Source organism: Leuresthes tenuis, unplaced genomic scaffold (genome assembly GCF_036924035.1).
Source record: "Leuresthes tenuis unplaced genomic scaffold, fLeuTen1.0.hap1 SCAF_20, whole genome shotgun sequence".
Classification (NCBI taxonomy): domain Eukaryota; kingdom Metazoa; phylum Chordata; class Actinopteri; order Atheriniformes; family Atherinopsidae; genus Leuresthes; species Leuresthes tenuis.
Window position 1 is genome coordinate 21,211,533 of NW_027325374.1, and position 25,356 is coordinate 21,236,888.

Here is a 25,356-nt window from a genome sequence, read left to right on the forward strand (position 1 = left end):
GTCTTTTATGGGAGGTTTCACGATAACAGACTGCAGCAGGTGGTTAAATCAGCCGTAAAGACTGCTGTAGACTAACCTTGAGTATAATTTGAAATCCACCATCCTCTCCAAATATGATAACAGAGAGCACTCCTGAAGCTGCCTGTAAGGTGTGTGATTATTGATTATCAACAGCCTCACTTTACGCATAGCCAGTCAAATGAAAGCTAAAAGCAACCAGTCACTGCTGCAGGAAGGGCTGATGAGCAGCGGCTGCCTGAATGTAAAAGGGGATTTTTCCATTACAGCTGTGACTATTGGGTATTATCACTGATATCTGGCTTCAATTAGATTTTCATTAGATAGGTGATGTGATTTTGTATGCTCTGCAGGGGTCTAATATCTCTCAGACAAACCTTCACTATCTGCTTGGTTTGGAGTTCCAGACAGACGTAATTGTAAAGTTAGTATGAAATTTCAATGGACATATTCAAGGTTTTCAAGTATAACTGAGTTATTGACCATCTTCTTAATGATGATGTAATTGCATGCATGCTGGGACTTAGACTAGGTCACGATTTGCGTCATATCTGTGTTCAATGTCATGTACAACTGGAACTAGAGGAACTATCCATCCATTTTCTATACCGACAGTCCGTTAATCGGGTAGCGGGTGGGCTGGAGCCTATCCCAGCAGTCATCGGGCGAAAGGCGGGGTACACCCTGGACAGGTCGCCAGTCCATCACAGGGCCACATAGAGACAAACGAGACAAACAACCATGCACGCTCACACTCACTCCTACGGACAATTTGGAGTCACCAATTAACCTGACATGCATGTTTTTAGATGGTGGGAGGAAGCCGGAGTACCCGGAGAGAACCCACACATACACAGGGAGAACATGCAAACTCCACACAGAAAGGCCCCAACCAGGGATCGAACCTGGAACCCTCTTGCTGTGAGGTGCTAGAGAAACTAGAAAATGTGAATTCTTTTATTCACTTCATTATGGCCTCAGACTTAATGGGTTGTTATCGTGGTGCTGTTTCTGACTGTTGGTACATTCAGTTCAGTGCAAATACGTGCTTATTTGAGAATTATTCATAAAAGAATGCACATAGACATATTTTAAGTTAATTTTTTTCATTAGAGCTAGTTATTAACCTATATATAGTCTTTGAGCAAAACAAGGCCAAGAACCTAAAATTAAAAGAAAAACAAAACAAAAGAAATCTTTAATTTGTAATCAGCCTACATGCCAAAATCCAATTTAGTTTTTCCAGAAAAGGTGTTGTACGTACATCTGTCCAAAATGGGAGCAGTGTCACCATTGTTGGTTGTAAGTGGTATAAATTGGATACTGTTTGCTGTTGGCGAGCGATGATTGGAATCGCACCACATGAATATCCAAATTTGGGAGCTGTAACCATGTACATTAATTCTCAATCATCCACAGATGATTGTGCAGTAAAAAGATTAAATCAGAAACAGCTGAAAATTCAATGACAGTTAAAAACATTGTGCAGGAACCAGCTCTCACTTTCACAAAAGTGTTTTGAGCGTCACAAAGGCCCATAGTTTAGCCTCCTACTATCCCCTCCCTCCTCCTTAAAAGCATTTGCAGCCAAGTATACACCAGTGAGATGTGGAAACAGGATGTCATCATATTGGAACAGTTATGGAGATGTAAAACATTAACGTGCAAACAAAAGTTGAAGCCGCACCTGTGCAGGGAACAGAGTAAGGAAAACCTAGTAATTAGGTAAGAAGTAAATATTGATCTGTCATGAGACTGGGTTGCAAAAACTTTTTTATTGATCTGATCTAATCTTTTTATGGTGCATGACGAATATGAAATGTGTTTCTGTTTTCCTTCAGGGAAGAAGCTGGGCTACACATTTGACAACAACAACTTCCACAATGTGTCTCTGGGTCAAGGTCAGGAGGTCATAGCTGAACAAGCTCTTGATTTGGCAGCAAAGAATGGCCACTGGGTCATATTACAGGTACAGCCTAGCCACAAAAACACTGCACAGCTCAGACAGAAGTAATGCTCTGTGATGTTTGGTATAAAAGTGTTTCACTACTCCCAGTGATGCCACAGACGGTACAATTTGTTTTCATCATTTTCTTTTTGTTCTTATTGGGTATATCCTACTTTCTGAAGTAGAGTCTGGGGGATTTGAACACTAATTTGAGTTATAAAAATGAAACTTTAGTAAGACTTTTAGAACATCCTGGCTCTTGCTATATTGTCACTTAAACTGTCAAATGACATAAAAATGAATGCAGGGTCCATTCAGGTGAAGGATGTTTAAACCTGAAGTGTTTTTAGGTGGCATTTTCTTTATCTGTGTGTATTGTGAGTTCGGTGTATTATCACTATGCTGTTCATTACATACTCGGTGGGATGTTTGTTTTCCTCCAAGTTTTGCATGGAAAAGTACATTTAATTTTCTGCTGAATTTTCCTACCTGAAAGGGCAAAGGCATTATACAGTACAACATCTACAGCCACTGTGTCTGTTCTCCTCTTATCTTGAGGGCAAAGCTGGCTTTTGCATTTTAAGTGGAAACCTTGGTGGAATTCTAATGGGAAGTATCGACAGATATGAGCCGCAGACCAGGCACTGTGGGACAACCTTTTCTTTTAATTCACTCAGCTGGTAAAAAAGAAAAAAAAAAAAGAAAAAAGGGGAGTCGGGACAACTTCACTCTCTTACCCTGAACTAGGATATCACGGACAAGCAGTTGTTTAATTACCTTTGCATATGAATACCAATCGATAGGCTTAAAAAGGCCTTGTCCCCTTAGCAACAAACCTCCCACTCACTTTCTCATTGACTGTCTGTTTGTCTGCCTTCTGAGTGCCACCCCCGTGGCACTGAACAGGGAGGGGGAGGAAAACTGATGGTTGGGAAGGTATCGTGTTCTTATCTCCTTCCTGATTTTAACAACAATATCTGCTCCATCCTTTCTTCTGTCCCTCCTCACATTCCCTCATTTTCTAATGTAACTTTTCATACCTTGGCCTTGTAATTTTTCTCCACTTTTCTCCTCCTCATCGATTCTCATGTCTTCTGGCCTTTCTCTATAACTTGCTATCTCTCCTTTTCCCCATCAGCCTTCTTGTCTCAGTTGTCCTCCTGCCTATCTCACTCTCTTCTCGTCTCACCGTCCACATTTCCTCTGCTGCTGCCAGACCCAGCTCTGTCAGTGAAGGGCCGGGTCAATGGTAGGTTCTCCTCTACCAATGGGTAATTATACTTCAGAACAGCAGCTTCTGCTCAGATAGGGCTGGGAGTCAGAGATGCAGAAACTTTGAAACTGGCCATTGGAAAAGAGGAGAGGGTAGATGGAGAGGCAATCAATTGAGCAGATTGGAATTGAATATCCCACACTGACCAGGCAGTCTGAATGAAATGGCCTAAACTTGCTATCCTCTTTGCACATTTACTGCGACAGCCAGCCTATTTGAAAGTAGTGAACGAAAGAACTGCAGATAGGAGAGACAATTTTACAAAAAAAAAGCTATACACTGATGCCTTATATGCATTTCACTTTGTGAGAATAGAAAGTTTTGATTTTTTTTTTGATTTATTAAATGATTCAGAAATTAAATTTTATTCAGAGAGTTAGACAAGACTCCTTTTATGTATTAATGTAGAACTGTGTAAATGGGTGCACATGTGACATTCTGCTAGAAGAACCAAGAATCATTTGACTATCCAATCACCTAAGTATGTAGAGGGGATCGTAGAGGACATTGGCTGAAATGGTGAGGTCCGTATTCTCCTATGAAACCCCTTGTATTTTATCATAATCAACATAATCAAACTGATAAATACCAACTGACTGCTGTTTTGTCATTTTAGATGAGCCAGCTTGCAGTTATGGTTCATTTTCCACACATTCTCTGTTATAACTCATTCTAAAGATGGAGCCAGCCCCCTCCTCCTCTTTGTGGTATTCTTATCACTCTTACATCTGAGTTTGGTAAGCATCGGGGTGTTGTCTGATTGTTTCCGGCCAATAGATCCTCATTATAGATATCTAAAGGATAACTCAAAACATTTTGTAAAAAAAATTACAATAATTTTGTGTGTGTCTAAACAATTGTGAGTCTTTGGGAGAAAAATGGGAAAGTTAGGAGTGTTAATCTTCAAAACCAAGGGAAATCAAGCATTTAGACCAAAAGATGCCAGAGCACTTGAGAAGGATTTGCATGTATGCGTTTCGGGCTTCAACAGTCTGGCTTCTCATTCATTTTGAATAGGATGACGTTTTGCGTTGCCAAAATGAATTTTGGGTCTGTTGCTTCACTTTGCTGGCATTACTTGTGTGGACAGTTGAGAAAATCTAAAATTCCAGCACAGGCACCAGCCAGTCTAATTGCCTGAGTCATCACTATCCGATCTTAAGTCTGACTTTTGTTATAATTCCAAATGTCTGGCCTGCCCACTGTTAACACATTGTGTCCATGTGAGTCTTGTGTCCTCTTTCATTTGCGAATGCGTTACACCAGTGTTTTGTCTTTTTTTTTGTTTACCTAAGTAACAGGAGGAGTGATCTGACAGACGTGATGGCTTCTTTGAATCATTTTGCATTAGGAATGAAAGTGCTGATAATGGAAGCATGACTTGTTTTGATTACAACACTTGACTACAACACCTTTGGGTCCATTCCACGATTGTTCTGCAGATCGCACATTAACAGCAGCTCAGACAAACTAAATTTAGTCTTTATGCAGAGGAGAAAGGTGCAGATTGTATCAGTAATACATACTCATAATGTTTCTAGTGTAATATTAGTATTTCTTTGATAATTCACGCTATATCAAACTTAGTTTTTATTGTAAGTGATTGAATATTTCTAAACAAAATGCATGGTTGGAATTGTTGCTACACTCTATACTCATGTCTTATGTACATAATATTGCTTATGTTAAACACTTGCGTTTATAGCCTGGATGGATCTTTTTGTTTTTAAAACAGATAAGGAACTACGAAGCCACCGACACATTACTGCATCCTCCGTATGATTGTTCACTGTTTTAAATTTAGGCTGAGCAGTCTGGCGTGCTGTTAGAGCCTGCAGTGTCTTGGCAGAGTCGTTCGTCCCTCAGCCGTGTTTGCTCTGTTCCTACGTCAGTCTGGAGTCTGACGGCTTCTCTGCTGCAGGGCCGCCTCCTCAGTGCTGGAGCCCAGCTGTGCAGCTGTCCTCAGTGCTGTTCCTTGACCAATGTGTTTTTGCATGTGTGAAAGTGAAAGATTGCGTGCGTGCACCTGCTCGTGTTTATATTTGCTAAAGAGTGTGAGCCAGAGCAAGCCAGTGAATGTGCCATTGTGGTTTCCCTCAGGTTGTGTTTGATAGCAATGCATCAAATACCTTGCCAGTGGTGTCTTCTAATGGGCTTTAGATTCAACTTTTATATTATTATGTAAATAGATGACTCTTTGATGTAGTTTCGGTGCAGTCATCGCGGAGGCTGGGAGGCCCTTATCAAGAAGACGTTGAGGGAACAGAAAAATGTCACACCTGAAAGTTAATTAAAAAGCCATAAAAAAAGTGGCAGCTGTTTGTTTGTCTGTTGGCCTGCTGGTCTGTGTCGCTTACCCTGTTTCTTCCCGTTTTCTCTCCCTGCCGCCGGAGGATGAATGCTTTCATTAGAGTACTGAGGCAGTGTCTCACTTCTTCTGTTGCCTCTCTTTATTGCCAAACTATTTACATGCCAAGGGGAAGGATTGTACTCTGGCTTGATGAAAAAGCTTGAATTTAGACTTTTAATTTGTATACTATTCATTACTCTCTTAGGCATGAAGTGGAAAACTAACTTATTCACTTCTTAGCTCTAAGCTTGTCTGCAACTTCCCAATCACAAAATTAACTTTTCTCTTTCTTTATTCTGTGAGTCCCTTCAAAAATGACGTTCCACTCCCTCTTGTGTCCCTTCGTTTGTAAAGAGTTCTAACTTCAGCCATCATAAGGAAGATTAAATATTGAGAGCAAAGGGAAATGAGAAAGTAAAGCGGCTTATGAATTAATGACTGGAGTTATTAGTGCTGTAATTAGATTTAGGGAATGGGCAGTGCTGCATGGTGAGATGTGGGGGGCTTGGCTGACTTCTTATCATTCATAGGATATCCTGTATGTGTCAGGACAGTTGAGATGGAAAATTGAGCTCATCCATGCTTGTGTGATTGTACAAGTCAGCTCTGCTGCCCATGCAGCACACCCAGAGATGAATATGCAGAAAAGTCGGGCTGAAGTTACACCAGAGAACAGTCACTTAATTTCGTCAACCTGGAAATGGCTTTCAAGCGCTATGTACCATTTAATTTGATGCCACATCAAAGTCACAGTGAAGAGCAGCGAATATGCAGCATTCTAATTCCTCCTTTTTGCTAGTTGTCGATACAAAAATTAATTATACTGGCAGTTCCAGCATCGAGTACCGTATTAAGCTAGTATGTGTTATCCATTAAAGCCCAGTCACAGATATCCAACAAAAGATCTGGGTGTAGATTAGGTCATTTGACATAATAATAATTTTCTCCTCCAAATAAAAACGCAATTCTTGTTTCTTTTTTCTTCCGAAAGAATATCCACCTGGTGGCTCGCTGGCTGGGCACCCTTGAAAAACTATTGGAGCAGCATGCAGAGGAGAGCCATGAGAACTTCAGGGTGTTTGTTAGTGCTGAGCCCTCCTCCACCCGTGAGGGCCACATCATCCCCCAGGGCATACTGGAGAATTCCATCAAAATCACCAATGAACCACCCACTGGAATGCATGCCAACCTGCACAAGGCCCTGGACAACTTCAACCAGGTAACAGGCTCAGCTGATTCATGGTGATTTCCTCTTCAGCTATTAAAAGTAATGAAGTTTATTCTTGTAAATTTTTAAGGCTCGAATGATTTTTATATCCTCTTCATATAAATCTTTACATTTCTGGATATAATACTTTGCATTAAAGTACTCCTACAGAATGCACGCTGAATAAAGCTGTACTTGAGCTGTGATTACACATCTGGGGCAGTTAGGGGTTCAGGTCAATGTCACTTTAATATGAGGAGTCAAAAATCAAACCGCCAACCTTTCAGTTAGTGGACAACCCATTCCCACTCCCGAGTCATTGCTTTGGTTTTACGTTGGTCTGTGTCTTTACCATTTCAGTTCGCTCTCACAGCTCCAAACAGCCTTGACCTCTGCAGCTGCAGGCAGCTTTTTCTGAGAGCAATATCTCCAAACAAATCCACTATAAATGTCTTAAAACCAAGATACAGCAAACAGGCAAAGTTGGTGAACATGGAGTAGCACTAAGAAGCATGAGAACCATGCAATGAAATTATTACTCAGAATTCAGATTTAGATTTAGAAAGTGGCTATAAATAAATGTTGCTCTTTGTCAGTTGGAAATTTAGATAAGGAAATATTTCTGAAAAGGTATATTTCTGAATATGAGGCAGAAATATGTCAGTGTTATGTTTACAGCTTGTTCCACTGTGCACAAGAGGCCAAAAATTCAGCTTTAAACCTCAATTCAATTCAACTGCAACAATATCAGTCTTAAAGGTGCTATTAGGATATTTGACATAATTTGCCTTTGATAGCTCTGAAAATATTTATTCTATTATTTGGGGACTTTTTATAGTAACTGAGTAGTATTTTTTAAGAAAGCAAAATCTCAGGCACGTCACTGCTGGAATTCCTCCGTTCAACTTCAAGACAGTTCACACTAGAGACTTTATCTTTAATTGTAAAGACATATAAAGCTACAATCTTCAATCAATTTTTATAAACTTAGCAAACTCAATCCGCCTTTAATTGGGTGGGCTCCTGCACATAAATACACAAACACACATTCTTACAGTGCCATCAGAGATGAAAAGGTGATAAAGACGTATTACTTTTGTGTGTTTGTTCTTGTCCTGGGAATATTGTGCCTAGGATACCTTCATACAAACTTACATTATTTGGTCCTTTAATGTTTTTCCTGTTTAAATCTTCTCAGCCTTCTAAAAGTCTAACAATCTCTGACCATTTTATTAATAAACATTTTAGTTACACTCACTTGTGGCGATAAGATCACCACTGAAGATGCTACTGACAATTTTCTTGTTATGTTTAAGTGCGCATTGGATGGGATTCTTGCTGTTTGAAAGCAGTTGAGATTCTTAATGTTGTTACATGCTCCCTGTCTCTCAAAAGGCTCTTTCTTCTTTTTGCTGTTAGTGTCAATTTTCACTCTAGATTTCTCATTAAGTTGCCAAATTACAAAAGGGTTGCAGCAGAAAGATGGTGGAATTTTCATTTTGACCTATGATTGGGGGGGGACAATGCACCTGCAAGCTTTGAACGTTTCTGTGGTTACATTCAGCAGTGAGACAGTGGTATGTGAGACACATCTAAACAAGGTCAATTTGCTACTTTGTGTGTGTGTTATCTAAGAGCAGCCAGACAATATCATGATCCAAGACCATTCTACAGCCCCCATAGTTAAAATGGATCAGTGTGCTACAGTGGCCTCCTGTAGCTTTCTTTACCTTATCAGTTCTTTGTCTCTATCTAAGCCTCCGCATTACCTTAGTGCTTTGCTGCCAATGCATTTTTCTTAGCACCATTACTTGAGTGCTCAGCTTCCTCGCAATCCATTTCCACGATCCTTAGTTTGCCGATGTCTATCTGCCTGATAAGTGCAATGTGTTGTGAGCCCTGCCTTATGTAGAGCCACAGGGAGGTCCACTGAGGTTAGGGTGGGGGAATATTCCTGTCATGTGTACTCAGTGAGTGTCAGGATGTGTGTTAGGCTAAGTCTAACAGCCCACCTGCATGGCTAAAGCCAGAGCTAAGCCACGGAAATGATTGGTTATTTGTTCTTGATTTTTCCATGAGCAGACGCTTACAGTTCTCCAGCCTATTTTCTTGTCCAGCCCATTATAAAGCGGTGTGTTGGTGTGCTGAAGTAACATATTGCACAATGGCACAACTTTACTGAGATAACTCTTCCATAATACTGTTGCAAAAAAAAGTGCTCTGGATTTACAACATCCTCCACGCTGAACTAAGCAGCTCAGTTTCTATGTCATAATTTAAGGTTCATCAGGCACACAGATGTTAAACTCTGATGGTTCATTGATATGGAAATGTGTTTGTCTGTGCATGTGCAGGTACACTTGGTGTATTTGTGTTTTTATGTCTTTCTCGGTATGATCTTAATGTTTGTTGTTTCACTCCAGTCCACAAGTCATGAATAGCGAGGCTATGCATCTCTTTCAGCTGTGTTGAGCAGAGGAGCACTGTGCTGAATATTAACTAAATCTCAGACAGGGAGTGTGTGTGTGGCAGTCAGCCTGCACTCCGCTGGTGCACACCACATGTGCATCGTAGCTGTCGGTTCCCCAGGGCACTGCAGCAGGGAGAGTGAGGGCCTTCTCCATGACACTCACCGTGGCACACTCTGGAATAAAGAGAATCTAGTCATTCTGTATCCATAAGGTTTCTTGGAATGCTTATTTAATTGTCTCCCTCCCCAGAGATTATAATGCCATTTACGGGCAGTTTTTTTATTTGCCTGTCTACAATAATGAGCCCAAGAGGCAGTTGGAGGCTGAAAGCGCCTGACAAGTTGTGACAATTAAAAAGGAATCTCATTGTTGGGTTTATCGCCATCTAGTCACCTCATTTTCTTTCTGTTAATGCAACTACTTTAAGGATCTGACAAAATAAAGCTGATCACAGGGCTGTCTGCCATAACTTTCTACCTGGAACACCCCAGCATGGCACCGTTAATGTGGCTGTGCAGTTCGGGAAGAGTGAGGCCCCACGTCTCTAAAATGTTTCTCTCTTTTTATTTTCATTTTCCAGGACTCGCTTGAGATGTGTGCACGGGAGAATGAGTTTAAGAGTATTTGGTTTGCCCTCTGCTACTTCCATGCAGTGGTTGCTGAGAGGAGGAAATTTGGTCCTCAGGGCTGGAACAGATCATATCCCTTTAACATTGGGGACCTCACCATTTCCGTCAATGTCCTCTACAACTACCTGGAGGCCAATCCTAAAGTACGTATGTTTCTGTTTGTCTTGTGTGGGGAGGTACAAAGCTCACTATTTGTAATCTTAATTAGAAACCTGAATTCACGTGACCTCAACTAAACACCACACGCCACCTCTGACAAAGTGGCACCTCCTTTCTCTGCACTTCCCAGGTACCATATGATGACCTGCGCTACCTGTTTGGTGAGATCATGTATGGGGGTCACATCACAGATGACTGGGACCGCCGTCTGTGTCGGACCTACCTGGAGGAGTTTATCAAACCAGAGATGATGGAGGGGGAGCTGCATCTAGCACCTGGTTTCCCCTTACCTGGAAATATGGATTACAACAGTTACCACCGGGTGAGGCAGACGAGGCTTAGCTCACATTGTGTTATTGCGAACAACAAGACAACATTAAACACTAATTAAAGTAATTCCATCAACAGAAAGTACACAGCAGTATAACGTGGTAGAATCAGCCAATATTGTAACCTTCAGTTACATTGTAGGCTGATGTTAACATCACAACCCCTAGGCGTCTCTTTGGGGCCTTTATGTGGCCTCTGGCAAATTAATGTTGGTGGAAAATGGCTATAACTGAATTGCTATAATTAATTAAGTTTTTTTTCCATTATTCCCTGTGCACAGTGTGTACTCATACAGTTCAATGCAAAATCAATAACAATAAAGCTCTTTCAACATGGGTCCCTGGGAAATAAGCGATTGTAGTTTTAGTTGTATAAATATTTCTCTGAGGTGGAGCTGCCCTGTGGGTTGAGTTTGTCGGTAAGTCTCACTGGCACTTGAAGTCATTTATCTCAAAATGCATGAAAGTCAAAATAAATCAAGCTGCATCAGGCAAAACAAAATATGTAACATGCAAAGAATAGCTGTGGTGACATTTTTGGGGCATTTTAAATAAGTTCACACTCCTGCACAAAGAGAAATCTACAATGAACGCTCCTCTTTATTTCATGAAAGTGTTATTAGATAAATGCTAATTGAAGCATGTCCAAAGATTTGGACATCAAAGTGTTTTTAGACACTGACTCTGACTCATCACTTGTTCTTTCATGTCTTTCTCGTATCGGCACTGATGGCCGTCATTGCCAGATTATTCTAAAAACAACAGCTCTGTTCTGTGACTTAGTTTTTTTTTATGTACAAAAATTGTCGCCCTTTCAAATATCTGCACACAGTAACTATTGCATGGTTCAGGTCAGGCCAACAAGAAATGGATGGTCAGGGTTTAAGAAAGATCACCAGTTTATTGTTAGATTATTGGTGATTATGTATTTGGGATATTCATTCACATGTGGGACAGCATGAGCTCCATACTAACTCACCGTTACTTACCATGAAAAATTCCACACCCTCACTTCTCCACTTTGTTACAGCCCCAGACAAAAACTAGAATCCCCTCTCCTCCAGGACGATGGCAAAGCTGTTTTATTTAATAGAAAAAAATCAATCTGAACATACAGATGACACAAAGCAATTTTGTCTAACAACTAATTATTCTGGCTTTGTAAAATGTATTTTACAGATTTTATAGATTAAATAGTTGTAATTCTTTTCAAATCAAGTAAAGGAAGAAATAATGGAATGACTCATCCTGAGGAAAAAGAAATGGAATCAGGGACCAAAAAATTGACTGTACTTTGTTGCAGCTTCTCTGGCTTTCAAGACAGTTCAAATTCTGTGAGGCATGGACTTTAACAATGCAAACTAATGCTCTTCATTAACCATTTTCTGACTTTCTTCTATAGCAGTTAACAGATCAGCTTTACAGCATGGAGCCTTATCATGGACCATTTTTTCCAGTTTTCATTGTTTATCTTGAATCTAAATGAGAAATGAGTTTTATTGGACCTGCACCAAGCAAAAGTTCCAGTATCACTGCCTTGTCAAATGCAGATTAGTGATTCCTCACTGAATATCACTTCCATCCACTGTCCATAACAGCTGCTGTGTAGCCCACTGTAACCTTGTCTTCTGTTTGGGTGTTAGAGGTGATTATTTTATATGTTACAGTTTGGTCCCAAACATCGACTCCTGTTTCTGCCCATTTTATGTCTCTTGTTTTGCATTTTCCACTTCCATATTGCTTTGGGTTTTCTCTCCTGAAACTTTGATGTCAGCCAGTATGTTTCCCTTTTACAGCCTTCCCATTTTGTTAGTTCTTGCTCCAAATTGTAGATGCACCTGACTGGAAACACCCAAAATATTTTGCCACATTCTGAGTTAAATGACCTTCTTGAAGGAGCTTCATAGTCCTTTGTTTCCACTGCTAGCTCTCTTGTTGACGCGCTATGTTTCCTGTCAACCAGCCAAGTGAAACAGCTCATTAATCTCTGAGCGCTGTCTTTTACCAGCACACTCATTTGCATATTGAGACTTGTGCAGATATTCTCCTTGATTCCATTTTTTTCCTTCTACTCAATCTGAAAAAAAATTGCCATTAATTAGAACAACTTGCCCGGATGTTCAGCTGTGAAGTGAAATAGTTTTGTGTCATATCTGCTTTTTTCTTTCTTTATGAAACAGCTGAATAGCATCCTCCAAGAGTAGTGATTCTATATTATTCCCTTGGGGCTATGCTTGAAGGGTACACTATGTCCTGCAAATTTCCAAATACCTTAATATGGTGAATTCCTCTTCATAGTCCTAGGGAATGGGACTAGGTTACTATGTCAGCAAATAACACTTCTTGGGGGAAAAAATACTCCTACTGAGCCACTGTGGTGCTCTGGTTTTTAAGTATGAAAACTGTTTGAATGTAACACATTGTACATCAACCCACCATTAGTGATGTTAACATGGACATAATAAGGTCTGATATGCTGTTAGAGCTCCTCAGACAAGTCATGACAGCTCCAGTCATTGCCAGGTTTGTTGATTCACCTCACCTTGTCTGTTGAATATTGTTCCTTATCATTTAATGAGAAACCTTGAGTGACATCAGAAAGGTGAAATCAGAATAAGGTAGGTTTTTGTGCCGTTTCGAGTTCTTATGTAATAGTATTAGTTATACTATCGTATTCAGTTAGTTATAGTATGCAAGTAGTTAGCAATAATGTGTAGTTTGCATTTCCCCTATTAGGTAAATTAGGCAGTGTCTTATCTTAACTCAGTCATTAGTTCAATCTTTCTACCATAAGTAACGACACAACACCACCAAGACGAGACTCAGCAATTGATATTCGTCCAGATAACTGGCATTTAAAAGGCCTGTGAGTCCCTGGAGGTGTTTTAGGCCATTGCTTTCATCATAACCATCTGGAACAAACTTGGAGAGTCAAAGAGTGATATAGGCACAAAGAGGAACCCAGTGACTTAGCACGCTTCTGCTCTTTAAACGTTCTACATGTGTATGCCATCGGTGAACGTTTGACAGGAAGCACTGAGCAGATCAAACAAGTTCACTACAAAGTGTTTCTGTTCTAAAGGCCAGAGTGTTTTTAAAACTTTCATCAGGACATTATGATGACAAGAGCTTTTTTATTTTGTATAAGCACCCCACAAACAGCCCTTTTTTTCCCAAATGAACTTTCACTTTCATTTGCACAAACTTAGAAGCATGTTAGTTCATTATAGACCAGCAGATGGAGAATGCAACATTTCCTTCCCCTTTTTATAGTTGTCAGCAGTCTGTTGCTCTTTGAAGCCCGCCCAGACATACCACATGATTTTTATGGTTCCATTCTTGTCCTTTGTCAGCACTACTTTTGAAGAGACACCTAAGCACTAGAGAAAAGTAGCTACCTCTTGGACAGTAATAACTGAAGTTTCCAATTTCTAAGCTGTTTGTTTGAAAAGAAGTTTAGGATTAAATTTTGGAATTGTGTTACAACATAGTTCTTTTCAAGTCAAGAGCATACATTTCTTACTTTATGTATGACTTTACTGTTTCCCATACAGCCACAACCCCTTCAGGAATTGTGAATTATAAAGGGTGGAAGTTCAAACCCTCAAAAAATCCTTAATCTGAGCTTTAAAAATAGAAAATTATGATTTCTAAACAGTTCTGATTTCATTTCTTCTCCTTTAGTATATTGATGACACCCTACCTGCAGAGTCCCCCTACCTGTACGGCCTTCATCCCAACGCTGAGATCGGTTTCCTCACACAGACATCAGAGAAGCTTTTCCGCACTGTGCTGGAGATGCAGCCCAGGGACAGAGGAGTCGGTGAGGGAAGTGGAACCACCAGAGAGGAGAAGGTACCGGGAATGAATAATGAGAAATTAACTGGACTGTGGATTGGCTGCTACTTCACTGATTTAGACTGGACTATAGCTTTCAATAAACATTCTTTTGATTATGAAGCATTAGGACAATTTAAAGTAGTTTGTGAGAGTTAAAAAAAGAAGTACACAAGTGGGGAGTACTTATTTCCATGAAGTTATTTATGTACTTTATTGTCATTTCACAATGTAATACCTATCAAATCATTTAACTCTTTTTAAATTAATGACTGAATTACCTTTCCTACTACTGCTTATTTCCTGCCTCTTATTTCAGAATTTTCTCTTTATATTTAGAATTTAGGATTCCATGTCGTTATTGACAGCACCCCTTTCTGGCTTAAACACATTATATACAGTTTGCTGTGTTCATCAGTTTTAGATCACCCCCCCCCCTTCAGATTTCAACTAATTAGTTGTGACAGCCCCACTGGCAGGTTAGTGATATTTGTGGGAATGAAATGATAATGATTTTGGTGTCATACTGTGTTTTAAAAGACACAGAGTGTTCTCTCATACACAGCTGGTGTCCTGAGCAGATGTGTGAACTGGTGAAGATAACTGTCTCACTTATCTCCAACTCTATCATAAATATATGATGGCAGTAGGTGGCATTTTCTTTGGCTCCTGCACACTGAAATGAAAAGAATTTCCTTTTTTTGGGCCTTCTCAAAGCACCCAGTGCGATTTTTACTAGGATGACATTTGACAAGTGTGTTTTCTGGTTCATTCCACTCTGAAATAAAACTCATTTGAGCGTAAAACCTCAAATACAAAATTCTGTCAGAGAGATTAGAGCCTTGCAAAAAGTGTCCAGATAACAAGTGGCACTTTTTAAAAAGGGTTTTGGTTGTCTGAGTGTGAGCTTTGTTAAGAAGTGGTTTATGCTTACTGTTGCTTGAAACAAGCTGAAAAATGAAGTTATGTTTCAGGATTTATTTATTTTTTATTTTTTATGAACATTAGCTGGTTTACCCCTCTTATTTAAAAAAGGGCCATGTCACTTTCATGCTTGTGACTGATGATGTGTTTCTCAAGCTTGGATTTAACTCTTTATTCATCATAACTTTCCAAACCGTTTAGTCCATTCACAGAAGCAGCTGGGAAGCAGAAAGGCCAAGATTGTCTGCAACTTCCTCTGCTGATCCCAAGCCAAGTGAAAGATAAAATCCCTCCAGCTTTACATTCCCAGTAGAACTCTAAAGGGAGGCGCACAGTAGTCTTATCAGGTGCTCAAACCATCTCAGCTGGCTCAGCTCAGTAAGGAGAGACTCAGGTCTACTCTGGGCCACTCCTAGACTTTCCAAAGCCACATGATAATGAAAAGGTCACCTTTTTGCCACCAAAAATGCTCTGACCAGTCAGGGTGTGGCCAAGAAGAATGAACATTTGAGGAAAGTCCTGGAGTACTGAGACATTAATAATCAATCATTTGGGCCCTGTAAGTTTCTGGGTTGGAACTTTATGGATTGGTTTTGCTTCCTTCATTTAATGAAACAACATCTGCCTGAATTTTTCTCTGCAGACCGCCTCATTGTACTGAGCAGCCTTGCTCACTTTACCCGTTACTGGTTTTAATGGTATGGCTGATCAATGTATTTATGCTCAGGATGTATTCAAGTTGTTTAGATTATATATTTGTATTGTTGGTCGCTGACAATCATTTCCTTTGGACTTCTTTTTGTTAAATAAAGGTTCAAACAAATGAACAAATTTCAGATTTAAGTTTTTGTTACATTTTAGAAAATGTTCCAACTTTTCTGGAAATGAGGATTTATCAGTCCGACTGAAATCTCTTGACCCTCAGGTTTTTTTCTTCCTTTTAGTTTTTAAAGACACATAAATCACCTTCTTTCTTAGATTTGACTTCCAGTTTTTAAGATTTGAACAAATGTTATAAGCAATATATAAGATCAACTGGACTTATAAGCGAGAAGCGATTATCTCACGTTTTGACACAACCCTCCTTCATCAAACATTTTCAAATGTTTTGTGTTGTCTGTGTTTCCATTACTCAATATGATATGATGTCTGACATTACTTTTTACTTTTTACTGTACTCAGAGGCCTGGAAACTATCTCTGAACATGCAGAGCTTATCAATGTGCCTCACTTTGTATTGTAAAATCCATACAAATGATGGCCTCATATTCTTTATTCAGAACCTAATCCGCTGATTGATTCCTCTTGCTGATTGTCTTTGGAAACTGTTGACACAGACATTAACTTTCATCACTTATCCACTAAAATATGGTGTAAACATTGATTGTCTGAAGGGCTTAGACTGTTATTGAAAACAAAGAGATGGTGTTGCAAAGTAGATCCTTATGAATATTTATGAAAAAGTCTATTTCAAACTAACTCTGAGAATCTCAGTGTTGGCAAGGCTGAGTTGATCTGACAGACAACCCCATCTTTTGTTTGTTTTTTTCTTAAGGGACATTTATCTTCCCATTTGTGTACTTCAAGTACCTTTAGTGACAAGATGGGACAGTAAGATAAGATATTTTACTGTAAGCCCCTTCTCTCACTCCTTCCTCTTCATTCCGTCCCACATTCTCAGGTGCGTGCGGTGCTGGACGACATTATGGAGAGACTTCCAGAGGAATTCAACATGGCTGAGCTTCTCGGCAAAGCAGAGGAGAGGACTCCCTACCAGGTGGTGGCGCTGCAGGAGTGTGAGCGTATGAACGTCCTCACCCAGGAGATCAGACGCTCCCTTTGCGAACTAAGCCTTGGACTCAAGGTCAGGATATGTTTATGCAAGCAGGGAGAGTCAAAAGGGTGACGGTGATGATAATTTACATGACAATCTGTGATACACACTGCATCTGAAACTTGTTTTTCCAGTGTGAAAATTACACTACAAAATACATCAGAGGTCGCATTGTTTTATCAAACTTTATGTCTACATTACTATAGATTAGATGCGAGAGGTTGTTTACTGCAAAGTAATTAAAGCTGCTTTAATTAAGTCTACTTTTGACCATTTTGGGGCAGAGAAAAAAAGCCATCAGCAGTAACTGTTTGGTGAACAGCTGCTTTCTTATACACAAAGCAGAAGTAATTGTCTCCTGCTTTGTTCGAGGCTGTGTGATGGGATTATCAGTTGTTAAAGTCAAAACAGCTGTCAGTGATGTGAGGGCTGAGAATAAACCAGAGGAGTAAAGCTGCTGGTCGTAAAGTCCAAACAATGAGCTTTAAAATGTTTAAAGGCTACTTAAAGCCGAAGTTAAATTGTGAGCAGGGTGATAATTGTGGGTGTCTTCACCTTAGTGGAGGACATCTCCCACTGTGCCTTGAGATAGTGGGTTTTGTTGTTTATCTAACATGCTGACTATAGTTTTATTGTACTTTACTTTATTACTTTATGAAAGACATACACAGGAGGCCCATAGCAAACCAATGTTTTTATATTTGCTAGAATATAATTCTAAGAAAAAATGGGCAACCTCAAGCAATATATTTTCTCATATTTGTGACTATAGGCTTAAACACCAAATTCATTACATTCTTGCAGAGTGATCTGTCTACCTCAGTTTCAGCTGTCTTAATGACTCCTGTACCAGTTTTTTAGACCTTTCCTGTACCATTTTTTCTCAAAAAAGTACCTTTATTTACGTCGACTGCTGTGGGTGTCTGCTTTTTTTTCTAATTCTCATTGATGAATTTTCAGATTTTTATACAAAGCTTTATTTTAATGCCTCAAACCTAAATCTGTAACTGTGGGCACAAACAGCCTTTCCAGTCTCAAAGCTGTAGTTCATTGTTTCCTGTGTGAATCTGTTGTGAAACGTCGTTCTCCTAATTTTTCCCTCTGGGATTCGACTTGAACATGTTGAAAATGTTCAACTTTTGCCTTGGATTTTGCCAGGATGTTGGATAAACACGAAAATTTGTTCACAAAACTACCAAACAGTCCAGCCTCCTTACTCACTCCTCCGCTTGTCTCATTCTGTCTCTGATATTCCTCTTGTATATTCCGTAAAACTAGAAACGGAAACTGCTAAAATTAGCTTACCCTCATGCTAAAGTTAAGTTTATATTAATCTGGGAGGAAAAGCATTTGCTTAAATTGGACACGAGGGAGCATAATCCGATGATCAGACGAAATATGACAAATGTGGTAACAACACACCAAGGTAGCAACAGCCATCCACACTTTCCTTAACTCTTGTTTATTTTGCTTTCACTTTTCTTAGTTATACAAGGCCATGATTAATATAGGGCCAAATGTTTCAGTAAACAACAAAATGCTTCATACCTGGGTGAAAAATACTTGGTGCCTCACTTACAACAGACAGAGCATAGTTGTATGTATGCTAGCTTTGCACTGGCCCTCGTTTTACTGCATGTGTTGAAGTAGTTCCACACTAAACTGTTTGACAGCTTTGGTCTTTGGCTTTGCATGTTTCTCTTATTTGGACACTGTCAAAAGTCTAAGCTCACAGTTCACACGTTCTACTGAGCTTGGCAGTAGTGACGTGTTCTTCTGTTGTTGTTTCATGGTGAACAGCTCTGTGCATTACCGCCACCTTGTCATAGTAGTAACACATAACTACCAGCTGCCAGTTGAAAAAGGATGGTTGCATATCAAGACAAGAGTCACAAACTATTCAATTTGCTGATAGTTTATTGAGTGTTTGAGTGTTTATTTATTTAGTATTTTTCTTGGCTCAGGCATGTTCATTGTAATGACAACAATGCATTACAAAATGTGGAGTGGTACGGTTATGTGCTGAGTGCACAGATGGAGATATATTTTGGGCTGGATAGTTGAGAGAATGCAACTTCCAATATATGAGTCGTGGCACTCTAAGTAAATGAATCTGGCCATGTGTCTCTGCTTGAGTTTAGTATTCCCTAAGATAATTCAAGAAGAGTCTATAATTTTAAAATTTTTTTATCTTGTTACGTATCAAATCATTGATCAAATACGATCACAGTGTTTTTCATCTTGTTGGGATCTCCCTTGGTATATAAAAAAAAAAGCATTATATTTCGAGGTCTTGTGAGCCACTTGGTCATGGGGCTAAATTTCTTTAATTCAAGACAAGTGAACTTCAGTTCAACTCTATCCAGAGTCCATAAAATCCCCATTTGTTTCCGACTCCTATGACTTCAGCAGGCGGCTGTAGAAGTGTTCTTACATAACTAAAGCTTTTTGTTTGACAGAAGCCGAGTCTTAAGAATGACTCAGAAATCAGGCTTACGGAAGAATGCAAAGAGATGTCTGTGCTCAGTGTGTCAAGCTTGACTGACTTGTCTGTTAACACCAAACTAAATAAGAAAGAGGAGGGAAAAAAATGTGTCAACGTGCTTGTCGGGAGTTATGAGTCTTCGATCTCTCTGTCTTACAAGCCTCAATAAACCAGCTCAGTGATTTAAAAGACATGTGGACTATTGTACTAGCAAATGGAATCATATTTCGTCTTTATAGGAATGAATAGAAGCTATCAGAATGTTAGCCTTGGTGAGAAGGTGCGTTTTCATTGTGCAGTGGTGTGTCTGACTGATCAGGACTAAGAAGTGTTGGAAGGTGACATCAGTAAAGGCACTGATGTAGATAAATCTACAGAACCTTTTCACCCTCATAAAGAATTCTTATGACTGGAACATATGAGTATCTATACATCAGCATTACATCAGCTGCAGTATGAGTTGGTGAAGGACACCTATATATTCACTCATATGTCATCTCATTACTCATGTGTGCCATCTTGTCTGTTCCTTATCTGGTAAGATGGGCTTATCGTAATATTTATGTACGTCTCGTAGTTTTTAGGACTTGTTACCAATCAACACCTTATAGACCCAAAAGGACTAACATGCTTCCTGTAATGAAAATTTACAAACCAAAGAAGCCTTTTGAACATCTATAGGAAAGCCAGCGTCCGTTAGAACAGAGAAGCATGCGTCCTACTTAAATATAGATTTTTATTCCAGAAGATCAGAGAGATCATGAAACTCAAACGGTCCACACTTACGTAGTGCCTCTTTTTTAGTTTTATGTTTCTTTTCACTCTATATGCAGTATGCAGTGCTTTTTCTCTACAGTCACAAGACAGCTGAGCCGCCCTCTTAACTAAAGCCAGTGAAAAACTCAAATTAAAGCATTTATTCGCTTTTCTCTATTTGAAATTAAATAGCATGTAGTTTGCTGCATCGTACAATGTTTTCAGCTACATGCCATTTTGCTCCTTTATGAGCAAAAAGTAAATAACCGAGGGTGGGTAAAATGTTGGTATGTGTCTGGGCACAACTCAAAAATAACCAGAAATTATGAGTCTAAAGTCATGGCAAGTTTAAAACAGGTGATATCACCGACCAATCCAGGCTCTCGTGACTTCTCTGGTGACAGCTGTAATTAAAATATACCTGTTATGAAAAATAATCTTATTCTTTTGCTTTCATGTGTTCACTTTTCATTGATCTAAGCACAACACATGGGATAGCCAGAAACTTTCTTATATAGATGATATTTCAGTTCCTTTGTCTAGCTCAGCTGTGTTACCAAACACAGGAGGACAAACCAGCATTTCTTAGAACAAATTTTATTTGTGGGAGTCAAAGTGTGCGTGTAGAGCTTTTTAACTGAACTGAAAAAAGCCTTTATTTTGGTGCTAAAGCCGTATCAAAATTGCTATAGCTAGTTTTGCTACCTATCACAAGAGTAGTCCACAGATTGGCTTTTCAGAAGAAGTATTTCAGTTAGGTGGTGGAGTGGTGCACAAACAGCAACCTGATTTTTCTGGATGGTCGTGACTCAGTAAGGTTAAAAAACACAGCTTGAGCAGAAGGCTCACCAGCCACAGCATTTCACCAAAGAGCACTGTTTATTTATCTCCCAAGATCTTGCCATTCTTATTCCTTTTAGGTGTAAAACTATTAACAATATGTATTTAAGTACCTTTCACAGTGGAAGATTTCAGCTGCTCTCTTTCCTGTCACCCCCACCTATCAGGGAGAGCTGACTATGACCAGTGACATGGAGAACCTTCAGAATGCTATTTTCCTGGACACGGTGCCGGAGAGTTGGACCAAACGAGCATATCCCTCCATGTCAGGGTTGGCTCTGTGGTTCACTGACCTCCTGGCCAGGATCAAGGAACTTGAATCTTGGTCAGCTGACTTCATCTTGCCTTCCGCAGTGTGGCTGGCTGGCTTCTTCAACCCGCAGTCCTTCCTCACAGCCATCATGCAGGCTATGGCTAGAAGGTAAGGCTGTTTTGCCTCAGGACATCTGGTAAATCTGGTAGAAACCAATTGATGTTAAAACAAATCTCCCCATGTTTGAATGACAGGAATGAATGGCCTTTGGACAGCATGTGTCTGCAGTGTGATGTCACAAAGAAGAATCGCGAAGACTTTAGCTCTCCACCTCGTGAGGGGGCCTACATACACGGACTGTACATGGAGGGGGCGCGGTGGGACACACAGGTACAGTATATGAGTTATTCACAGATTTACAGTCACAAAATGGTCATCTTAAAAAGACAGATTTACAAATGCCTTATGGTTTAAAATACTAGCTCAGGAGGAAGAGCAGTCGCCCACCAATCGGAAGGTCGGTGGTTCGACTCTGGCTTCCCCAGGATACATGTCGAAGCGTCCTTGGGCAAGACACTGACTGAACCCCACGTTGCTCCCCCAGTGTATCATTGGGGGTATGAATGTGTGTGAATGCTTAGAAAGCACGTAGTTATATCCTAAGACGTGCTGTATGAATGTGTGTGAGAGGGGTGAATGCGGCATGTAGTGAAGCGCTTTGAGTGGTCAGCTAGACTAGAAAAGCGCTATACAAGTACAAGTCCATTTACCAAGTCCATTTACAACTTTTCACTTCTGACAGTGAGTGAGAGACACATGAGCCACCTTCAAAATGCACCTTAAAACCGTGTGAAGAAAAGTTTCTACAGTATTTCCCCCAAGAGCACCTCCACCTTCCCTTTGTGGCTTAATTTCCTGCTTTGCATCCTGCTTGTGTTCACCTCTTCGAGTGTTACTCAGATTCCCAGGACTCCATCTATCTACATATACTCAACTACTGTATATGTGCCAAGCTCTCAAGGAGCATCCCTGTAGACTTCTTAATTAGGGAATGTGCAGAGTGTGCACTCGAACACTTAGATCACCCTTTAGAGCAGTGGGTCCTTTCTTCTTCATTAAAGTTGGAGATGCAGGCAAATAGACAGGCAGACAGACAGGCCAGACGGCTTCCCCTTCTCCACTCTCCTCCTCCTCCTCCTCACTTCACATTCCTCTTTCAGCCCCAAGGCCAGTCCTGTGCCACTGGCAGGGAGTATCAGAGTGTGAACCAGAGAGTTAGCAGAGCTCCATCTGGACACAACTTTATGCAGCAATAAAAGTCAAAGATTTATGATAAACTTACTCATCTATATTAATGAACCTTGCATTTTATTCACAGAGGGTAAAGACATCAAAGACAGCTGGATACTGCACCTTACACAATGAATGTAAATAACAGAGAATGCAGACTGTGGAAGAATGGGTACTTTTGTAATGAATGCCAGTTATTGGTGGTGAATAATTCAGCTACGTAGTACTATTTTATTCACTCAGTATGTTGTGAAATGAAAGAATAAGAGTAGATATCTGCTGCCACGGTACTGTTTTATGTAGAGCATTAAACAAATTTGTAATGAATCTCAAAGAGCCCATTTGGCTTACTTTAAGAGACCCATCATTTGTATTTACCCAAACAGACATAAAGTTAGTGATACAGTATTTAACACCTTAAAAGTTTTGGAGCAGTTGTAGAGGCAATTAGGGCTTTGTCCTCTGAGCTTTTCAAAGTCATCAGGATTTATATTCATTCCCGAAAGTCAGTGCGCATTCATGGAGAAACTTCTGTTTGTCAGGCTCTAAGTGTAGGAGGATTAATTAATGAGACAGACCACTCAGTTTCAGTGTGTTTAGTGAGTGTGTATTCGAAGGAGAGCTTGACTTTGACTCAAACGCACATGACTTTCACCACTTTTCAAAGATGCCACAATTTTGTGTTAAGCAAAGTCAAACATCACTTGGTCCAACAACAACCCTTTTTTTTTTCTTTTCTTTTCTCTTCTCTTCAGACTGGTATGATTGTAGATGCCCGCCTGAAAGAGCTCACTCCAACCATGCCAGTCATCTTCATCAAGGCCATCCCTGTGGACAAACAAGAGAACAGAAACGTCTATCAGTGTCCCGTCTATAAAACCCGCCAGCGGGGACCGACGTATGTGTGGACCTTTAATCTGAAGACCAAAGAAAACCCGTCCAAGTGGACCTTAGCTGGCGTGGCATTGCTTCTGCAGATCTAGCTGTGGTTAAGATAAACACGTTGATGGTACTGACAGGGTAAACAGCTGAAACAGTTTTTGGGCCAAACATTTTGAAATGAGAGTTTCCCAATGAGTTAAGTTCTATTTGTTAGTTAATTTAAATCACTCAGACTTTAGATCAATTTGTTTATCAATGTACTTTGGGAACAGTCTTAATATGTGGCCATAAGTCACGGCACTGGTTCAACTTTCAGTTCCACCTTACACAATTGAAAAATTGCCATCACTCTGAAATAGCCACTTACACTTAGCTGGCTATCTTGCAGTCATTTTAGATTGGCAACTTGTACTTTACTGTTGTTTGAACACAGAACGAAGCTAACAACTTGTATTGAAATGCATTGTGGGTGCTTTGAGAACACAGAGAATGAAACCGAATAATGGACTAAGTCCTTCATTGGAACAGTCCTTTGGGGAGATGGTGATGTACGCTAGAAATACAGCTGTGAAGGACCCTTTTTTTTACTTTGAGCAGCACCTGCTTTACTCTGAAATCATCGGTAATAGTTTTTAGCTGAGATTTTCAAAGTTCAAAAAGATATATTACAGATGTGAATGAGTCACTTTAGAATTTTTGCTTTTTTTTTAGGTATGTCTGCAAGACGTCCACCAGCTCTGAGCCTGATGTCTGTCTAGACAGAAATCAGATAATGAGTAAGGAGCAGGTCATTGATACTGCAATTAATAATTTCAAAGTGAACCATTCAAAGATGACTTTTTTCCTTTATAAAAGATAAAGAAAATATTAATCGGGAAAGATTAAAATCCCCAGCTTGTTAAATGATAATGTTGTCATAAGAGCTCCCACACAATGGTCAGCAAACATTCAGCATTGTTTTACATTTAGTCACGAGGCATCTCTCTCTCTTCTAAATTTATTTTAATTTTAATTTAAAAGTAAGGAATTCACAGGAATCTGTCTTTTGAGCTCATTGTCCGAGGCAGCCATAATGCTTGGCTGACTGACAGATCTTTCTGTCTTTCTCTCAGACCTATTAAATTTCAACAGTAAAATCCAATGTGTCTCAAACAACACTGAATAAGAAGCTGTCATGTTCCACAGAGAGTCCCAGCATAAGATATCTTACAGTCCTTTGTGGGATGTAATTTTCTGCGTGGTGTACCTTAAAAAACAGTTTTGTATGCCTCGATAATTAGACAGTAGACTGTTAAAAACATGCCTGATAAGTCTTTGTGTGAGGATCAGTATTTAAGGTAATAAAGATGCTAATTAGCTGTTTGTGGATGAATTCACTTCATGCTGTATGCATTATTTGGGAGAATGTTGTAAGATTAACCAGCTTTGGAAGTATCACAGCATAATAATGATATCACTATTGGGTGACTTAACACATTTTTTCTGAATTAAAACATTCCCTACACATTTATCACCATGGTTTATAATATAATCGTGTCTTATAATTATCAGAATCACACAAATATATTTTTATGGGTGCAATTTTTTTACATTCATTATTACTTTTTTCTCAAGGAAAGTCTGACAATAAAGATGCTTTATCGTGCCATTCCAGTTTGTACTGTGGTTTTATTTGCACAAACTCTTCGATATTTCTCATTTTAGTGCCAACATGCAGTCATTTCCCCTATCTCCTGTTTCCAGTCCCTTAGTCACGAGGCCACATTCCTTCCAGTTCATTCTTTTGTTGGTATATCAAAAAAGGCACTCTCTTTTAGAAATAGCTTAAATGCATTTATTTTTATGGTATAGTTATAGTCATAGCTTTTAGC

At 39.7% G+C, this 25,356-nt stretch overlaps 1 protein-coding gene across 1 annotated transcript in view; it reads left to right on the forward strand.

Moving 5' to 3' along the window:
- Positions 1–25,122, forward strand: part of dnah9 (dynein, axonemal, heavy chain 9) — a 137,145-nt gene extending 112,023 nt beyond the window's left edge. Inside the window, exons 70-78 of the mRNA XM_072373573.1 lie at positions 1,860–1,987; positions 6,581–6,808; positions 9,848–10,039; positions 10,186–10,377; positions 14,069–14,239; positions 16,827–17,009; positions 21,228–21,481; positions 21,568–21,703; positions 23,359–25,122. Coding sequence (XP_072229674.1) covers positions 1,860–1,987; positions 6,581–6,808; positions 9,848–10,039; positions 10,186–10,377; positions 14,069–14,239; positions 16,827–17,009; positions 21,228–21,481; positions 21,568–21,703; positions 23,359–23,586 — 1,712 coding nt within the window. The 3' untranslated portion in view covers positions 23,587–25,122. The remainder of the gene's footprint in view (positions 1–1,859; positions 1,988–6,580; positions 6,809–9,847; positions 10,040–10,185; positions 10,378–14,068; positions 14,240–16,826; positions 17,010–21,227; positions 21,482–21,567; positions 21,704–23,358) is intronic.
- Positions 25,123–25,356: the final 234 nt, after the last annotated feature.